The sequence below is a fragment of the Canis aureus genome, chromosome 30 (genome assembly GCF_053574225.1).
Source record: "Canis aureus isolate CA01 chromosome 30, VMU_Caureus_v.1.0, whole genome shotgun sequence".
NCBI lineage: Eukaryota > Metazoa > Chordata > Mammalia > Carnivora > Canidae > Canis > Canis aureus.
The window spans coordinates 33,008,909-33,024,562 of record NC_135640.1 but is presented as its reverse complement, the minus strand read 5'-3'; the positions used below and the strand labels follow the sequence as shown (position 1 = coordinate 33,024,562).

General features: G+C 37.9%; 1 protein-coding gene across 13 annotated transcripts in view; it reads left to right on the top strand.

Moving 5' to 3' along the window:
• The window catches only part of CRYZL1 (crystallin zeta like 1), a 35,509-nt gene extending 19,933 nt beyond the window's left edge, over positions 1–15,576 (top strand). For 10 of the 13 annotated variants that reach the window (XM_077879073.1, XM_077879075.1, XM_077879079.1 and 7 more), the window contains 7 exons: positions 4,856–4,989; positions 6,221–6,332; positions 9,517–9,615; positions 10,772–10,893; positions 11,731–11,836; positions 14,448–14,493; positions 15,247–15,576. In XM_077879073.1, coding sequence (XP_077735199.1) covers positions 4,856–4,989; positions 6,221–6,332; positions 9,517–9,615; positions 10,772–10,893; positions 11,731–11,836; positions 14,448–14,493; positions 15,247–15,370 — 743 coding nt within the window. In that variant the 3' untranslated portion in view covers positions 15,371–15,576. Of the gene's footprint in view, positions 1–4,855; positions 4,990–6,220; positions 6,333–9,516; positions 9,616–10,771; positions 10,894–11,730; positions 11,837–14,443; positions 14,494–15,130 lie in introns of all 13 variants that reach the window. The other 3 variants (XM_077879080.1, XM_077879076.1, XM_077879081.1) reach the window with 3 other exon arrangements.
• Positions 15,577–15,654: the final 78 nt, after the last annotated feature.

Here is a 15,654-nt window from a genome sequence, read left to right as displayed (position 1 = left end):
CATTTATTCATGAGAGTCATAAAGAGAGGCAGAGACGTAGGCAGAGGGAGAAGCAGGCTCCTCACAGAAAGCCCAATCCAGGACTCGATCCCTGGACTGGGATGATGCCCTAAGCTGAAGGCAGATGCTCATCTGTTGAGCCATCCAGGCATCCCACTCTTGTTCAAAATTAATTGACCATATATAGGTTTATATCTGGACTCAATCCTATTTAACTGATCTATATATCCATTTTTACGCCAGTCAAATTGCTTTGATTACAGTAGCTTTGGAATAAATTTTTTTCTTTTTTTAAATTTAAATTCAGTTAATTAACATATAATGTATTATTAGTTTCAGAAGAAGAGTTCAGTGATTCATCAGTCTTATACAATACCCAGTGCTCATTACATAAGCCCTCCTTAATGTCCATTACCCAGTTACCCCATCCCCCACCTCCCTCTAGTGACCCTCAATTTGTTTCCTATGATTAAGCGTCTCTTATGGTTTGTCTCCCTCTCTGATTTCATCTCATTTTATTTTTCCCTCCCTTCCTCTATGATCCTGTTTTGTTAAATTCCACATGAGTGAGATCATATAATTGTCTTTCTCTGATTGACTTATATCACTTATCACTTAGCATAATACCCTCTAGTTCCATCCACATTGTTGCAAATGGCAAGATTTAAGTCCTTCTGATGGCCGAGTAGTATTCCAGTGTGTGTGTGTGTGTGTGTGTGTGTGTGTGTGTGTAGATATATCTATATCTATATATACATGCCGTGTTTTCTTTATCCATTTATCTGTCAATGGATATCTGGCCTCTTTCCATAGTTTGGCTATTGTCTACATTGTTGCTATAAACATTAGGGTGCAGGTGCTCCTTCGGATCACTACATTTGTATCTTAGTGGTAAATACCTATAAAGAGCTTAGCAAACTCAACACCCAAAGAGCAAATAATCCAATGAAGAAATGAGCCAAAGACATGAACAGACATTTCTCCAAAGAAGACATACAAATGGCCAACAGACACATAAAAAAATGTTCGATGTCACTCAGCATCAGGCAAGTACAAATTAAAACTACAATGAGCTACCACCTCACACCAGTCAGAATGGCTAAAATTAACAAGTCAGGAAATGACAGATGATGGCAAGGATGCAGAGAAAGGGAAAGCCGCTTAACACTTTTGGTGGGAATGCAAGCTGGTGCAGCCACTCTGGAAAATAGTATAGAGGTTCCTCAGAAAATTGAAAAGAGAGCTATCCGACAACCAGGCAAAAAGGGCCCATTTTTCTAGGTGTCGCCAAATACTGGAGATTCATAAAATGGACCAGAAAGAGAAAAGCAAATTGGAACATCAGTTTCCTAGCTATAAAGCTTAAACTAAGACAAGCAAACCACACAAATGACCTTTTATTTTCCTATGAATCAGGAGGATTGTAGTCCAAAAATCCATTAACACATATAAAGAAAATAATTCCAGATATTCCTTGAGGAAAAAAATACAGTAAAATGTTTCTTTAAGAGAGGAACTTTAAGAATGGCCACTTACTGTGACTGCTTGCCTTTGGACAAGACACTGGGCACATTCACCAAACTGGATAGCCTCTAAATTCTGTTGGTGCTCCGACATTTTGTAAAAGACGAAGTAATTTCAGTATGTTCCCTGGAGTTTTGCGGAAGGAAATATTCAGTTTAGCACAACTCTATTTCAGTTTCTGTTAATTCTTTAGTAATTTTTTTATAATGAAAGTTGAATACTCAGTCACCTTCAGATAAGTCTGTTCTTTCCCAAACTGAAGAATTAGGTTCCAAACAACTTCCCCAAAAATGTCTTACTAATCCTGCTACAGAAAACTAAAGATAAAGTTAAGAAGTTGATTGAATCTTCCAGTTCTTTTGTGCTTTCAACTCTTAAGCCATTTATGTCAAGCATAAAAATAATGTTTTCATTCAAAATTTAGTACACATTTTCAGCATTATTTTTTTGGACCTAAGGTAGAAAGAATTGAAATTATAATTCTTGGGTTTGATATGCTGTTATTATACCTCCCTGATTCTTCTATTTATATTTTTAGTTTTTCATAACATAATAAATACTTGTGGACCACCTAACACAAAAGCAAGGATCTCAACATTAAACCACATTACCATGCAATGTTAGAGCCTTTGCTATCTAAATATAGTTTATTACTGTTAGCTTTTTTTTTTTTTTTAAAGGACTACAAGTTTGGTTTGATTGTTTTGGGGTTCTTTTAAAGATTTATTTATTTTAATGAGACAGAGAGTGAACGAGGGAAGGGGCAGAGGGAAAGAGAAAATCCTGAAGGACTCTGCTGAACACAGAGCCTAATGCGGGGCTCAGTCTTGCAACCCCAAAATCATGACCTGAGCTGAAACCAAGAATTGGATGCTTAACTGATTATGCCACCCAGGCACCCCTACATGTTTGATTTCTTAATGAAAATATAGGCAGTCCCAATTCTTATAATGGAGGATATTCCTGCAACAATATAAGTAAACTAGAAATGCCTGGGTGGCTCAGTTGGTTAAGCATCTACCTTTGATACAAGTGGTGATTCCAGAGTCCTGGGATTGAGCCCCACATAGGGCTCCCTGCTCAGCAGGGAATCTGCTTCTCCCTTTCCTTCTGCTGCTCTCCCTGCTTATGCTCTATGTGTGTGTCAAATAAGTTAAAATCTTTAAAAACAACAACAACAACAATATAAGTAAACTGTAGGTACCTTGAGTGTGCTCTGTTAGAGTAGGTGTGCTTTAGAGTCAGACATTCGAATTTCTTAGCTGTGTGGCCCCAGACAAATTAATTACCCTGAATCTCACCTTATAATCAAGAAAATTAGGAGGATAGGTATTTTAAAGAGTTTGGTAAAGAATAAAGTACCATGCGTGAGTGATATCACCTGGTGCTCTATTTTAATGCCTTGCTGGTCTGAACATTTTCAGCACATACGTGCGGGTATTCTGTCCTCTAGATGGCACTAGTTGATATGTGCAATGCTGAGTGGCCTGTGCTACACCATCTCAACTTTAGAGGGAAAACATTTGAAAGAGTAGACTACAGAAGTGTTAGAAAGTTGATTTTAGGTAAAATGAGGGAGGATAGCTTTTAACTGAAAAAAATCACATTCATTGTACAAAATAAAAACCTAAAAACTAAATAATTTAATTTATTAAGGAAGAGCTTAATGATCAGATCATATAGAGCTCTTTATATTAGGAGTTTGCATTTTGTCTCAAGTACAGTAGAAAGCCATTGATGAACTGAGCTAACATCAAGAGTCAATCAACTGAGACACCCAGGTGCCCCACCACTGAACTTTAAACAGAGAAGTGTTAGCATGTTATGTATGCTTTTAAAGATCATTCTGGGGGCGCCTGGGTGGCTCAGTCAATTAGGTGTCCAACTCTTGATCTCAACTCAGGTCTTCATTTCAGGTCGTAAGTTCAAGCCCCATGAAAAGAAAGTTCATTCTGACACTTCTGTTTTCCAAAACACTATTAGGGATATTGAAGAGAGAAGACATAAAGTTGAAAATAATACTTAGAACATGTAAACAAGCAGTTCATTTAGAATATGTTTTTAACTTCCTGTAAATCAATAAGTAAAAGATAATACAACAAAGAAATTGATAAAACACTTAGTTGTTTCACAAAAGGAATTCCAGATGGCCAGCAAACACAGAAAAGCGTTCGGAAAAACAAGTTAAAATAACAGTAAGAAACCCTTTACACACCTGTATGATTGGTAAGAATGTATACTAGTGCCAGGGGTTGACAAGGATGTTTACAGTGATAGGAGCTCCATTACCCAGCTATATGGGAGAATGAATTCAAAAAGAATTGAAATTATACCACTTCAGTAGTATGTAGTAAAGCAAAGGTGGTATTCCTGTGAGGTGGGATTTCCATCCTTGAGTACTGTCTTAGAAAAAACCCACATGACAGCATAATGCCATCTTTTATATGAGAGCATTCTTAGCAGCATGGTTTAAAACTGCCACAAACTGAAAACAACATAAATCGTCCTCTACTAGAGTTGTATCACGAAATGAATGTTTTCACATAGTGGAAAGCCATAAAACACCAGAAAAAGGAAAGCACTGCAGCCACATTTACAAAAATGGTTATGGCTTTAAAACAATGTTGAGAGGGAAAAAGGAAGATAGAAAAGAGTTCATATGATGCCACTGAGATAAAGTTCAAAAAGAGGCAAAACTAAATGACATTGTTCAGAAATGCATACTTGGGCCATAAACTATGAAGGTGAACAAGACTGAGGTAGCGACCTCTGGTGGGAAAGACAAGGCTGTGGGTTGTGCGTTTTCTCTCTCTCAACCAAGATTGGTGCTTACCAATCTTGGTATTTATCCACCCATCTATACTTACGTCCCATGTACTTTTCTGCATGTGTTTTATTTCACAATATAATATTTTAAAAATGCACACACACACTGACTCCTATGCTAAGAGTGCATTACATGTGGGCAAGAATGGAACTGGGGGGATCCCTGGGTGGCGCAGCGGTTTGGCGCCTGCCTTTGGCCCGGGGCGTGATCCTGGAGACCCGGGATCGAGTCCCACATCGGGCTCCCGGTGCATGGAGCCTGCTTCTCCCTCTGCCTGTGTCTCTGCCTCTCTGTCTCTCTCTCTGTGACTATCATGAATAAATAAATAAAATCTTTAAAAAAAAAAAAAAAAAAAGAATGGAACTGGGGAAACCAAAATATCGGCAAAAGAGAAAGGAGTAGTGCCTTGGACCAGGGCCACAGTGGGGCTGAGAAGAGATAGATCCAGGAGTCAGGACTAATGGAATCTGCTAACTGATTGCTTCCTCTTGTTCTTTGTGACAGTTCACAAACCAGAAAAAGTTACATGGACAGAAGCTGCTGGAACCATTCGGGATGGAGTACGAGCCTATACAGCTCTGCATTATCTTTCTCATCTCTCTCCTGGAAAATCAGTGCTGATAATGGATGGAGCCAGTGTAGGTGCTAATAATTCTGCTAAGAAACAGATCAAAAGCTACTAAACTTAGGAAGTAGGCCATCCATTTGCTAATATAATTCTCTGCTGATAGCTTATTCACTGCTCATTTTGTTAAAATAGGCAGCTTTGACTAATAGGAGATTAAAGTTAGACTTAAGGATGTTTAGTTTATTATTTTGAATCTGCTAGTACATTAAAAAAGCAGACAAGCCATGTCTTTATGCCTGTTTTACAGAGCCTGAAATGGCTCATGAAATCTTTGAAGCCATGCCCCAAAACTCCCTACTAATTTTGTATATGCCTCACACTTACACTTGTGTCGATAAGGTGTTGTATTTCTAGATGTGTCACACAAGATAAAATATGTGCTCCTGTCAATATATTACACGTATCAACAAAAAAATAGTTCAAGACACTAAAAATACATAAAAATAGATTATAATCTAAAAAGGTCACAAAACTTGGGGTGAATTTTTATCATTTTTTATGTGGCTGTTGAAAATGCTTTTATCCCTTGCTTTTCTGTGCAAAAAAGGCAGAACTGTCTTCAGCATTGGCTTCAACCTGATGCCTAGCATCAGGGTAGTAGTGTTTCCTTGAGCTCACCCCTCAGGTCAGCAAAAGGATGGAGCTTTTGAGAGTTCTTTGATCTTTAAAGAGAGATAGATGGACCCATGCATGTACTGTGAAATTAGCTTAGAACATCATGCTGACAAGGCCCTTAAAAGCCCATTTTTCTCTTCCTGGGGCCAAGTTTCTGAATGCAGCCCTCCATCTTGAAATTATGTGCAATGACGAGAATGGGTGAGAGCATGTGCATGTATACCTTTTCTGCCACCCCTTCTGAAAAAGAAAGTCAAATGTCTCAACCTTGTCCATATTTCTATTTCTTTTTCTGTCATAATATTCAAAAATATACTAAAGTAGCACTAAGCTGGGGATCCCTGGGTGGCACAGCGGTTTGGCGCCTGCCTTTGGCCCAGGGCGCGATCCTGGAGACCCGGGATCAAATCCCACGTCGGGCTCCTGGTGCATGGAGCCTGCTTCTCCCTCTGTCTGTGTCTCTGCCTCTTTCTCCCTCTATGTCTATCATGAATAAATAAATAAAATCTTAAAAAAAACAAAAGTAGCACTAAGCTATTAGACTTTATTAAATGGCCTATGAAACAAGTTAGATATGGTCTCTGCCTTATATCTGTAAGCCCATTTTGTATTTTTTCCCCATACAGGCACTTGGTATGATAGCTATTCAGTTAGCACACCATAGAGGAGCCAAAGTGATTTCAACAGCAGGCAGCCTTGAAGACAAGCAATGCCTTGAAAGACTTAGGCCTTCTATAGGTGAGTACTATTACTCAACACAGACTCTGCAACAGAAAATTTTGAAGAGATATCATCTTATAGACTAAACTCATAAAGTACAAAATCCCAACCATAGCAACTTTTTTCTAGGTGTGTTTCCTGAAGCAGGGGAAACAAAAGCAAAAATAAACTATTAGGACTACATCAAAATAAGAAGTTTCTGCACAATGAAGGAAACAAAACTAAAGACAACCTACTGAATGGGAGGAAATATTTGCAAATGACATCTCTGATAAAGGGTTAGTATCCAAAATACATAAAGAATTCATACAACTCATCGCTCAGAAAACAAATAATCCAATTAAAAATGCATAGAAGACATGAACAGATATTTCTCCAAAGAAGAAATACAGATGGCCGACAAATGAAAAGATGCTCAGCATCACTCATCGTCAGGGAAATGCAAATCGAAACCACAATGAGATGGCTAAAATAAAAAACACAAGAAGCCACAAGTGTTGGAGAGGATGTGGTGCATGCCACTATTGAAAACAGTATGGGGGTTCCTCAAAAAGCTAAAAATGGAACTACCTTGTGATTCAGTAATCGCACTACTGGGTATTTAACCCCAAAATATAAAACACTAATTCAAAGGGATACATGCACCCCTCTGTTTATTGCAGCATCAATATTTAGAAAAGCTAAATAATGGAAGCAGCCCAAATGTCCATTGACTGATGAATGGATAAAAATGATATGAAATATATGTCTCATATATACATAGGAATATTATTCAGCCATTAAAAGATGAAATCTTGCCATTTGCAACAACATGGATGGAGCTAAAGAGTATAATGCTAAGCAAAATGAGCTAGTCAGAGAAAGAAATACCATTCAATTTCACTGGTGGGATTTAAGAAACAAAACAAGTGCACAAAGGAAAAAAAAAAAAGGAGAGAAACAAACCAAGAAACAGACTCTTAATTATAGAGAAGAAACTGATGGTCACGAGAAGAGAGGTGGGTGAGGATTAAGAGGACACTTATCTTTTTTTTTTTTTTTTTTTTAATTTTATTTATTTACTCATGAAAGACATAGAGAGGCAGAGACATAGGCAGAGAGAAGCAGGCTCCCTGCAGGAAGCCCAATGTGAGACTCGATCCCAGACCCTAGGATCAGATCACAACCTGAGCTGAAGGCAGACACTCAACCACTGAGCCACCCAGGCATTCCAAGAGGACACTTATCTTGACAAGCCCTGAGTAATGTATAGAACTGCTGAATCACTATATTGTACACTTGAGACTAATAGAACACTGTTAGCTCTACTGGAATTTAAAAAAAATAATAATTAAAAAATGCTCAACAAAAAAATGAAAAGATTGAACCTGTCCAAATAATACAAATGGAAAGGATAAAGAAAATAGACTGAAAAAATGACCAAGGAGAGAAAAATGAGGAATGGAGAAACTAACAGATGAAGAGACAAGAGGCTGAGCCAGAGTGTGAGGGGCAGGCAGGAAGGGGAGTAAGGTTCATTGAGTGTTAATGTGAATAATCTATCCTGACATCGTCAACAGCCCCGTTAGTGAACCAGGGCGCAGCATCTACAGGATTTAACCAGTGTGTCCAAGGAGCTACAACTAGATTGGAGTGGGATTTAAATCCAGGCCTATCCAACCTTAACGCCCTCCTTACTTCCATTGTTACCTTCTGCCTCTGGCAGAGATAACCAAGACATGGAAGAAAGGTTAAGACAGGGACTGGAGAAAGGAGGAAAAACAGGAAAAGTTTGGAAATGGACTTGAGGGTTGGAGGGCAGACCATGAACTGTATTGTTGAATGGAGAGGCTTCTTCCTGCCCTTCAGAGGTACTTCAGTCCCTTCCCAAATGTCTTCCCTAGGCCTGCCCCCGGCCCCCACCTCTTAGATCACTGTCGTTCTACACCCCCTACCTGAGCCTCCATCTGAGCCATGTTGTGAGGAATTCTCTTTTACAAGAAGGTACTAAAGGTTATGAAAAGGAATTATAAACATGTCTTCATTTTGACAGTTCAAATACTGAGTTGTTTTTTTTTTTTTTTTTTTAAGATTTTACTTATTTATTCATGAGAGACAGAGAGGCAGAGACACAGGCAGAGGGAGGAACAGGTTCCCCCGGGGAGTCTGATGCTGGACTCCATCCCAGGATCCCAAGATCACGCCCTAAGCCAAAAGCAGACACTAAACCACTGAGCCACCCAGAAATCCCTAGATTTTTTTTTAATCTCATTGGCTTGTTCTATTGATATAATACTCTAAAACTAGTCTAGTTTTCACTAGCTGATCAAAATAACCATTTTTTTCCCCTTAATCTCCAGGATTTTTCTTCATTTTAGAGAGCAAGTGGGGAAGGCAGCGGGTGGTGGATTTCCATGACTGAAAAGGGATAATAGAGAAGTATTATATCACACAAATACTGTTTTTACTTTTTAGCTCTAAATTCTATTAAACCTGAACATAAGAAATTGCCTAATCTTTCAGTTTATGCCTCAATATGTATTTATCTCTGTGGTTTACAGATTCTCTGTTCTATTTAGCAATAAGGTACAGTCCTCTTTTAGTAGGCCAGCCTTGGAACACATCATCCACAAAATATTAAGTATTTTTTTATTTTTATTTATTCATTCATGAGAGACACAGAGAGGCAGAGATATAGGCAGAGGGAGAAGCAGGCTCCCTGCTGGGAACCCGATGCGGGACTCGATCCCGGGACCCTGGGATCACAACCTGAGCCGAAGGCACACTCAACCACTGAGCCACCCAGGTGCCCCAATATTTTTTTTTTTTAAAGATTTTATTTATTCATGAGAGACACAGAACGAGAGGCAGAGACACAGGCAGAGGGAGAAGCAGGCTCCATGCAGGGAGGCCGACGTGGGACTTGATCCCGGGTCTCCAGGATCACGCCCTGGGCCGAAGGCGGCGCCAAACCACTGAGCCACCTGGGCTGCCCCAGGTGCCCCAATATGAAGTATTTTAGTTTTATTGAATATACCAGTCCCTTCCTTTAAATTAATCCTTACCACTGTTGGGTCAGAAAAGATAAAATAAAATTTGGATCCAGTAATTGAACCACTCCATACATTTCAGAGAAGAAATATTTGCTTTTGCTTTTTCTCTGATTTCTTTGTACTCATCACATAGACAACAATAAAATTGCCTGACTTCCTGTCCTTTACAGCCCGAGTCATCGACGTTTCTAGTGGGAAAGCCCATGTTGCTGAAAGCTGTTTAGAGGAAACAGGTGGCCTGGGAGTAGATATTGTCCTAGATGCTGGAGGTAGGTACTTTACTAGATCAATAGTCTGTGTCATTTTTGTAGTGTGATGGATGCATCTCAAAAAAAAAATTAATATATAACCAGGTAATAATTAACATTTATTAAATTGATGTCATGTTTTGTTTTTAACATTTCTATTTAAACTGGAGCTTCTTGAATCCCATTGTAAATACTGTCTGGAAGAGAGAGCATGCTTACCTTTAAAATACAGGCATTGGAGTTTAAATGTTTCTATGGAAATGAACATCATCTATTCTCAGGGGTTCCCAGATGATACACATTAGTTCAGCTCTCAGCCAGATACTTAGTTGTGCTGTGTCTGTCTGTCCTCTATTGGATGGCTGACTTCTGCAATCTCTATTTGGAAAAAAGCATTTTTTTTTTACCTTCCTTGACCTTTTGTTATTTAACCAGTATCTATTTAACACCTAATCTGTACACACTTAGGTAGGGCCATTGCACAGAAAACATAGGATTCACAAGCCTGCAAAGGGAGGCTTCATACTTTGTTAAGATTTATCTTCTGTGATGAGAATCCTAGGAATACAACTGTGACCATTTTAACATGTTTCTTTTTAACCAGTATTTTCAGGACTTGAAATTAACTCAGAAAAATCACTTCTTGGCCTTTTGGCTAAGATCAAGTGTGAAATTAACTCAGAAAAATCTTTCAGTGTGACTGTGTACGTCACTAACTTTTCAAATATACATTTCAATAGTTATGTCAATGTGTGACTATCTTGAGTCTGTGGGTTCCTTAATCAGAAGTCAACTTTTCCCAAAGAATTAGTCAATGATATGATTAAAACTATCAATCTTAGTTATGTATTATGTTGTTGCCTTGCCTGGTTTTAAAATGAAAATAAACTTTTTGTCTTTTGTTATTTCACTTGTAATTGAATCTAGAGTAAATTTTATGACCAGTTTTAATGCAAAAAGTTTATTTTAAGGTGTCTGAATACATTGTTACTTTCTTTCTAAGAAGAATGCTTCCTCATTCCTAACATTAAAAAGTAAAAGCAAAGAGGACTCAAAAAAAAAAAAAAAGGTAAAGAGGACTAATTTGAAGAATAAAGAATAAATTTTTACCCGATTACTATAAAATATATTTCTTGTCTCTCTCTCTCTTTCTTTTTTTAAACTATTCCCTTGTAAGTGAGATTATATAGTAAAGATGATGAACCAGCTGTAAAATTACACCTACTACCTCATAAACATGATATCATCACACTTCTTGGTGTTGGAGGCCATTGGGTAACAACAGAAGAAAACCTGCAGGTATTATCAGAAACAATAAACCATTACTATTACACTGACAGGATGTAATTAACAAAGAATAATGCCTAAGTCTTTTGAAGCAAGATGTGAAGAAATGATAAATTCTGAATTATACCTATTTCTAATGAAATGTAGCTTTCTTTTTTACTTTAGATACATGGTGGCCAAAATGTAGAAATAGTGCCATTCAACTTTTATTTAGTGGTTTGGAAGAAGTGACTTCTGAATTTTTTATTAGTATTTCTAGTAAGATTTTCTTTTCTCATAGTAACAAACATTGTTGGCATATACTTGGCAAAATATTTCTACAAAATTACAACAATTCCCCATTCACGTTGGAATTTACTACAAATGTGTGTATATACATTACTCCCAAAGTTATATTTTTCAACAGTATTCAAGTTTTCTTATCATGGCTGATATGTAGATAACATAACTCTCATATATCAATTGCCACTGATTTTCTTACATCCTCATGAAGATAACTGGTAAGTAACAGGTAAAAATCTCACTCTGTCTCATACACGCATGCACATGCACACACACGTGTTCACACACAGGCACACGCTCATATACACACACATGCATGCACACAAACTACCACTCCATCACCTCTACATAGGTCTTGCATCTGACCTTGCTCTTTTCATCGTTTTGGAACAATGAATTAGAAAAGAAACCATTGCATTTTGCATATTGTTATTAAAGTTTGTATGCTGTTTGTGTGCTGTTTGTGATTTGGGTATTTGCATAGAAGTTTTTCTGGCTCAAGATATCAGTCATCTGTCTGCTACTAAACTCACAGTCATTGATGAGTTTTTGTATGTTCTATCCAAGTTGGATCCTCCAGATAGCCATTGCCTTTTCCTCAAAGGAGCAACGGTGGCTTTCCTTAATGACGAAGTTTGGAATTTGTCAAATGTGCAACAGGGAAAATATCTTTATATCCTTTTTTATCTACTGACTTGAGTTTATGGCTTGAGATTTACCATGTACTCTCATTAAGTTCTTTAACAATGATGATTGATAATAATAATAATAATAATAGCTAACTTTCATTGAGCATTCCAAACAGTGTTCCAAATGCTTTGTAAGTATTAATTTATTTAAGTATTAAAATGGCCCTGTGAGGTGTAAGTACTATCATTATCCCTGTCTCACAGAAAGATTAATACGTGTCCCAGGATGCAACTAGAAAGGGGCAGGACAAGAATCACCCAGGCAGTCATACTGGGTTCTGAATGGAAGAGAAACCACAAGATACAAGGCATTATGAAAATTACACATCACTGTGAAAGGCTGCATCCTTTTCTTTTTTTTAATTTTTATTTATTTATGATAGTCACAGAGAGAGAGAGAGGCAGAGACATAGGCAGAGGGAAAAGCAGGCTCCATGCACCGGGAGCCCGACGTGGGATTCCATCCCGGGTCTCCAGGATCGCGCCCTGGGCCAAAGGCAGGCGCTAAACCACTGCGCCACCCAGGGATCCCAAGGCTGCATCCTTAATCTAAGCTATGATGGTGCTATTACATAAGACATTTCAGAATGCTCATCTGCATTAGAGAGCTTGTGGGGTGTTTTAGGATTAACAGTGCTAGAAAATCTTCATCAAATGAAAATGGGTTTGTTTGTTTTTTAAATGGAATTAATTCTAAGAAAAATCTGGTGAATGAAGCCAAATCATTCCAGTTTTGGTAAAAGCAATGAAATCTCTTGAGAATGTGAAAGCAGTTCCAAAAGAATGATCCAAACCTCTTTAGAACAGGGTCAAACCTATGAATAAAACTTTTTTTTTCTAAGATAACTGTCTTAAAGGCAACTGTACTTGGTAAAAATTGTATTGGATGAAACATAAGTTCTTATTACTTAATAGAGTAAATCTGTATGCAAAGAAAGAAACTTGCCTTAGTTTGTCCACTATCATACTTTGCTTTTGTTAAATGTGTGTTGTTATGTACATATGATACTTAGAAAGGCCCACCTCCTCTACAAGAATGACAGAATTAATTCAGAACTTTTAAATAGGAGTTTTTAATTAGGACCCTGAATATGTTGAGTCACAAAAAGTACATTTCAGAACCAGAACATCCCCTTACTGTAGGGAATGTGTGAGTTTCAAGTATTTCTAAATATTTTTCTTTGAATTTGGAAAATCAACTTAATTTTTTAACTTTCTAAAAGAAATCCTTAGATTTCAGGTTTAAGCAACTTAACTGTCCACTAACATTGTAATTATCAAGAATATCATGAGATGTTAACAATGAAGAATACCATGTGTTAACAGTAACACTAGATAGTGTGTTTTGAATCTTACATGTCAGGAGCTAGGCTGGCTCCTTTGCCTTTGTTACTTAATTTCCTCCATACACACACACTCTTAGAGTTACTGTTGGCATTTTCAGTATTTTCACTTAAGTAGAAAGAGAATTTGCAGTATGAGGTCCTCTTTAAGAAAATCTTTAAAATGGCTTATGTTCTGGGGCTCCTGGATGGCTCAGTTGGTTAAATGTCTGCCTTCAGCTCAGGTCATGATCCCAGGGTTCTGGGATGGAACCCCACATTGGGCTCCCTGCTCAGTGAGGTGTCTGCTTCTCCCTCTCCCCCCACCCATCCAATGCTTGCTCACTCTCTTTCTTGTGAATAAATAAAATCTTTTTTTTTTAAGATTTATTTATTTATTCAGAGAGAAAGAGAGAGAGAGAGAGAGGCAGAGACACAGGCAGAGGGAGAAACAGGCTCCATGCAGGGAGCCTGACATGGGACTTGATCCCGCGTCTCCAGGATCACACCCCAGGCGGCGCTAAACCGCTGCACCACCAGGGCTGCCCTAAAATCTTTAAGATAAAAATAAAATGGCTTATGTTCGTACTTTCTAATTTACATTTTCTAATTCCTGAACTCTCAAGTTCCAAATCAGACTTCAGTCCTCACTTCAGTCCCTTCTCAATCAATTCAGACGTGAGCCAGCTGCTGCTTATGATTTAACAGACCTTCGACTGGTTCTATGCCATATGTCATTCTCTAGTACTAGCAATTACATAGAGTCTCAATCCTAAAATTATAATTTCAATTAAATGACTAAATTTTTTTCTTAATTTTACACTATTTCTTGATTCTCTTAGTGACACATTTAACTTTTCTGCCCATAAAATTTGAGCCAATTAGCAGCCAGTTTAGTACATAAATGTGCACCTAACATAAGAGATGCAAGTGCTAACATTCTTATCTAAAAATATCATAAATAGTGCTAAAAGGAAAACTTGACACCATAACACTTCTGCTTGTTTGGGAGAACACGCGTCATTACTTAGGACTAGTCATTAGGCTTGCTGCTTCTGCCACTTGTCCTTAGAAGTTTAGGCTCTGTTATGTCTCCGCTTCTCTCAAGTTCCCCATTTCCCTGTTTCCAAGGTAAACTTCACAGCTTACAGAATGTCTGTAACTTAAATTCTCAATTTCTGAGAGTGCTGAACTTAGATAGGTGACCTGCCTAACATCTTCCTTTTATTGACTGGTTTTGTTCGACTGCCACCTTAACAATCTTTCCAGCTACGTATCCTAAAAGATGTGATGGAGAAGCTATCAACTGGAGTTTTTAGGTACGCTAAGTAATCAAATCGTTTATTTTCTATTCTCAAGGAGGTAAGCAAGCATTTCCACTTTCATTTCAGTTTTCACAGCATACCTGTTGCCTCCATAGGTATTTTTTTTTTTTTTGGATAAATAGCCGCTCTTTAATATTTGTCAAAGTGTATCTTGTGATACACCAATAAGTATTCCCTAAGAAGTGACCCATGAGTTCTCCTTAGTGCATTCCATACCATACCATACAACCTTTGCTTTTTTCATCACCTTTCCCAAGGCAACCTAAAATAACCTGTAGACTGAGAAGAGGCGAAAATGCAGTTTTGTTTTTTCAAAACAGTTGGCAGTTTTCCCCTTCAAAACTTAACCACTTTTAACAATGGGAATACTAATGGACAAGTTTGTTTGCATTATTTAAAATAATAGGATTGGGGCACCTGGGTGGCTCAGGTCATGATATCCAGGTCCTGGGATGATGGAGTCTGCTTCTCCCCCTCCCTTTGCCTTTCCCAGTGCTCCTGCACGCTCTCTAAAAAATAAAATCTTTTAAAAAATAATAGAATTGAACAATAGCAATTGTCAACTACCATCCTATTGTTCTACTCATCTTTGCCTTGACCTAACTTTTCTAATAATACCATTCTTCCTCAGGCCTCAGTTGGATGAACCCATTCCATTGTATGAAGCGAAAGTTTCCATGGAAGTTGTTCAGAAAAATCCAGGAAGAAAAAAGCAAGTTGTTCAATTTTAATTTTGTTCTTTCTCAGACCTCAGTTGGATAAACCCCTTCCAGTACTTGAAGCCCGAGTTTCCTTGGAAATTGTTCAGAAAAGGAAGATAAAAGCAAAGTGTCCGGTTTTCCTAGGAGTCAAGATACTCAGAGTCATTTAAAGTTTTTGAGAAGTCACTTGAAAAATTATTGTACAAATGGTCAAGACAACTCCATAATTAACATCTAAAGGGATTATTCCGAAATTACTTCTTGCTCGTTTCTACACATTTGCCTTTGTTACAAAATCCTTCCCATGAAGAAAATTGCTTTCAGGAGAAGCCGCGCTACTCTATTGATAAAGTTGGTAGTGTTTTGGTATGTTAAAGTAACGTGATTACTTTTGTATCAACTCCGTTCTCAATGCCTGCCTGCCTGCCTTAGCAAGCCCTGGAGTATGGTTTCA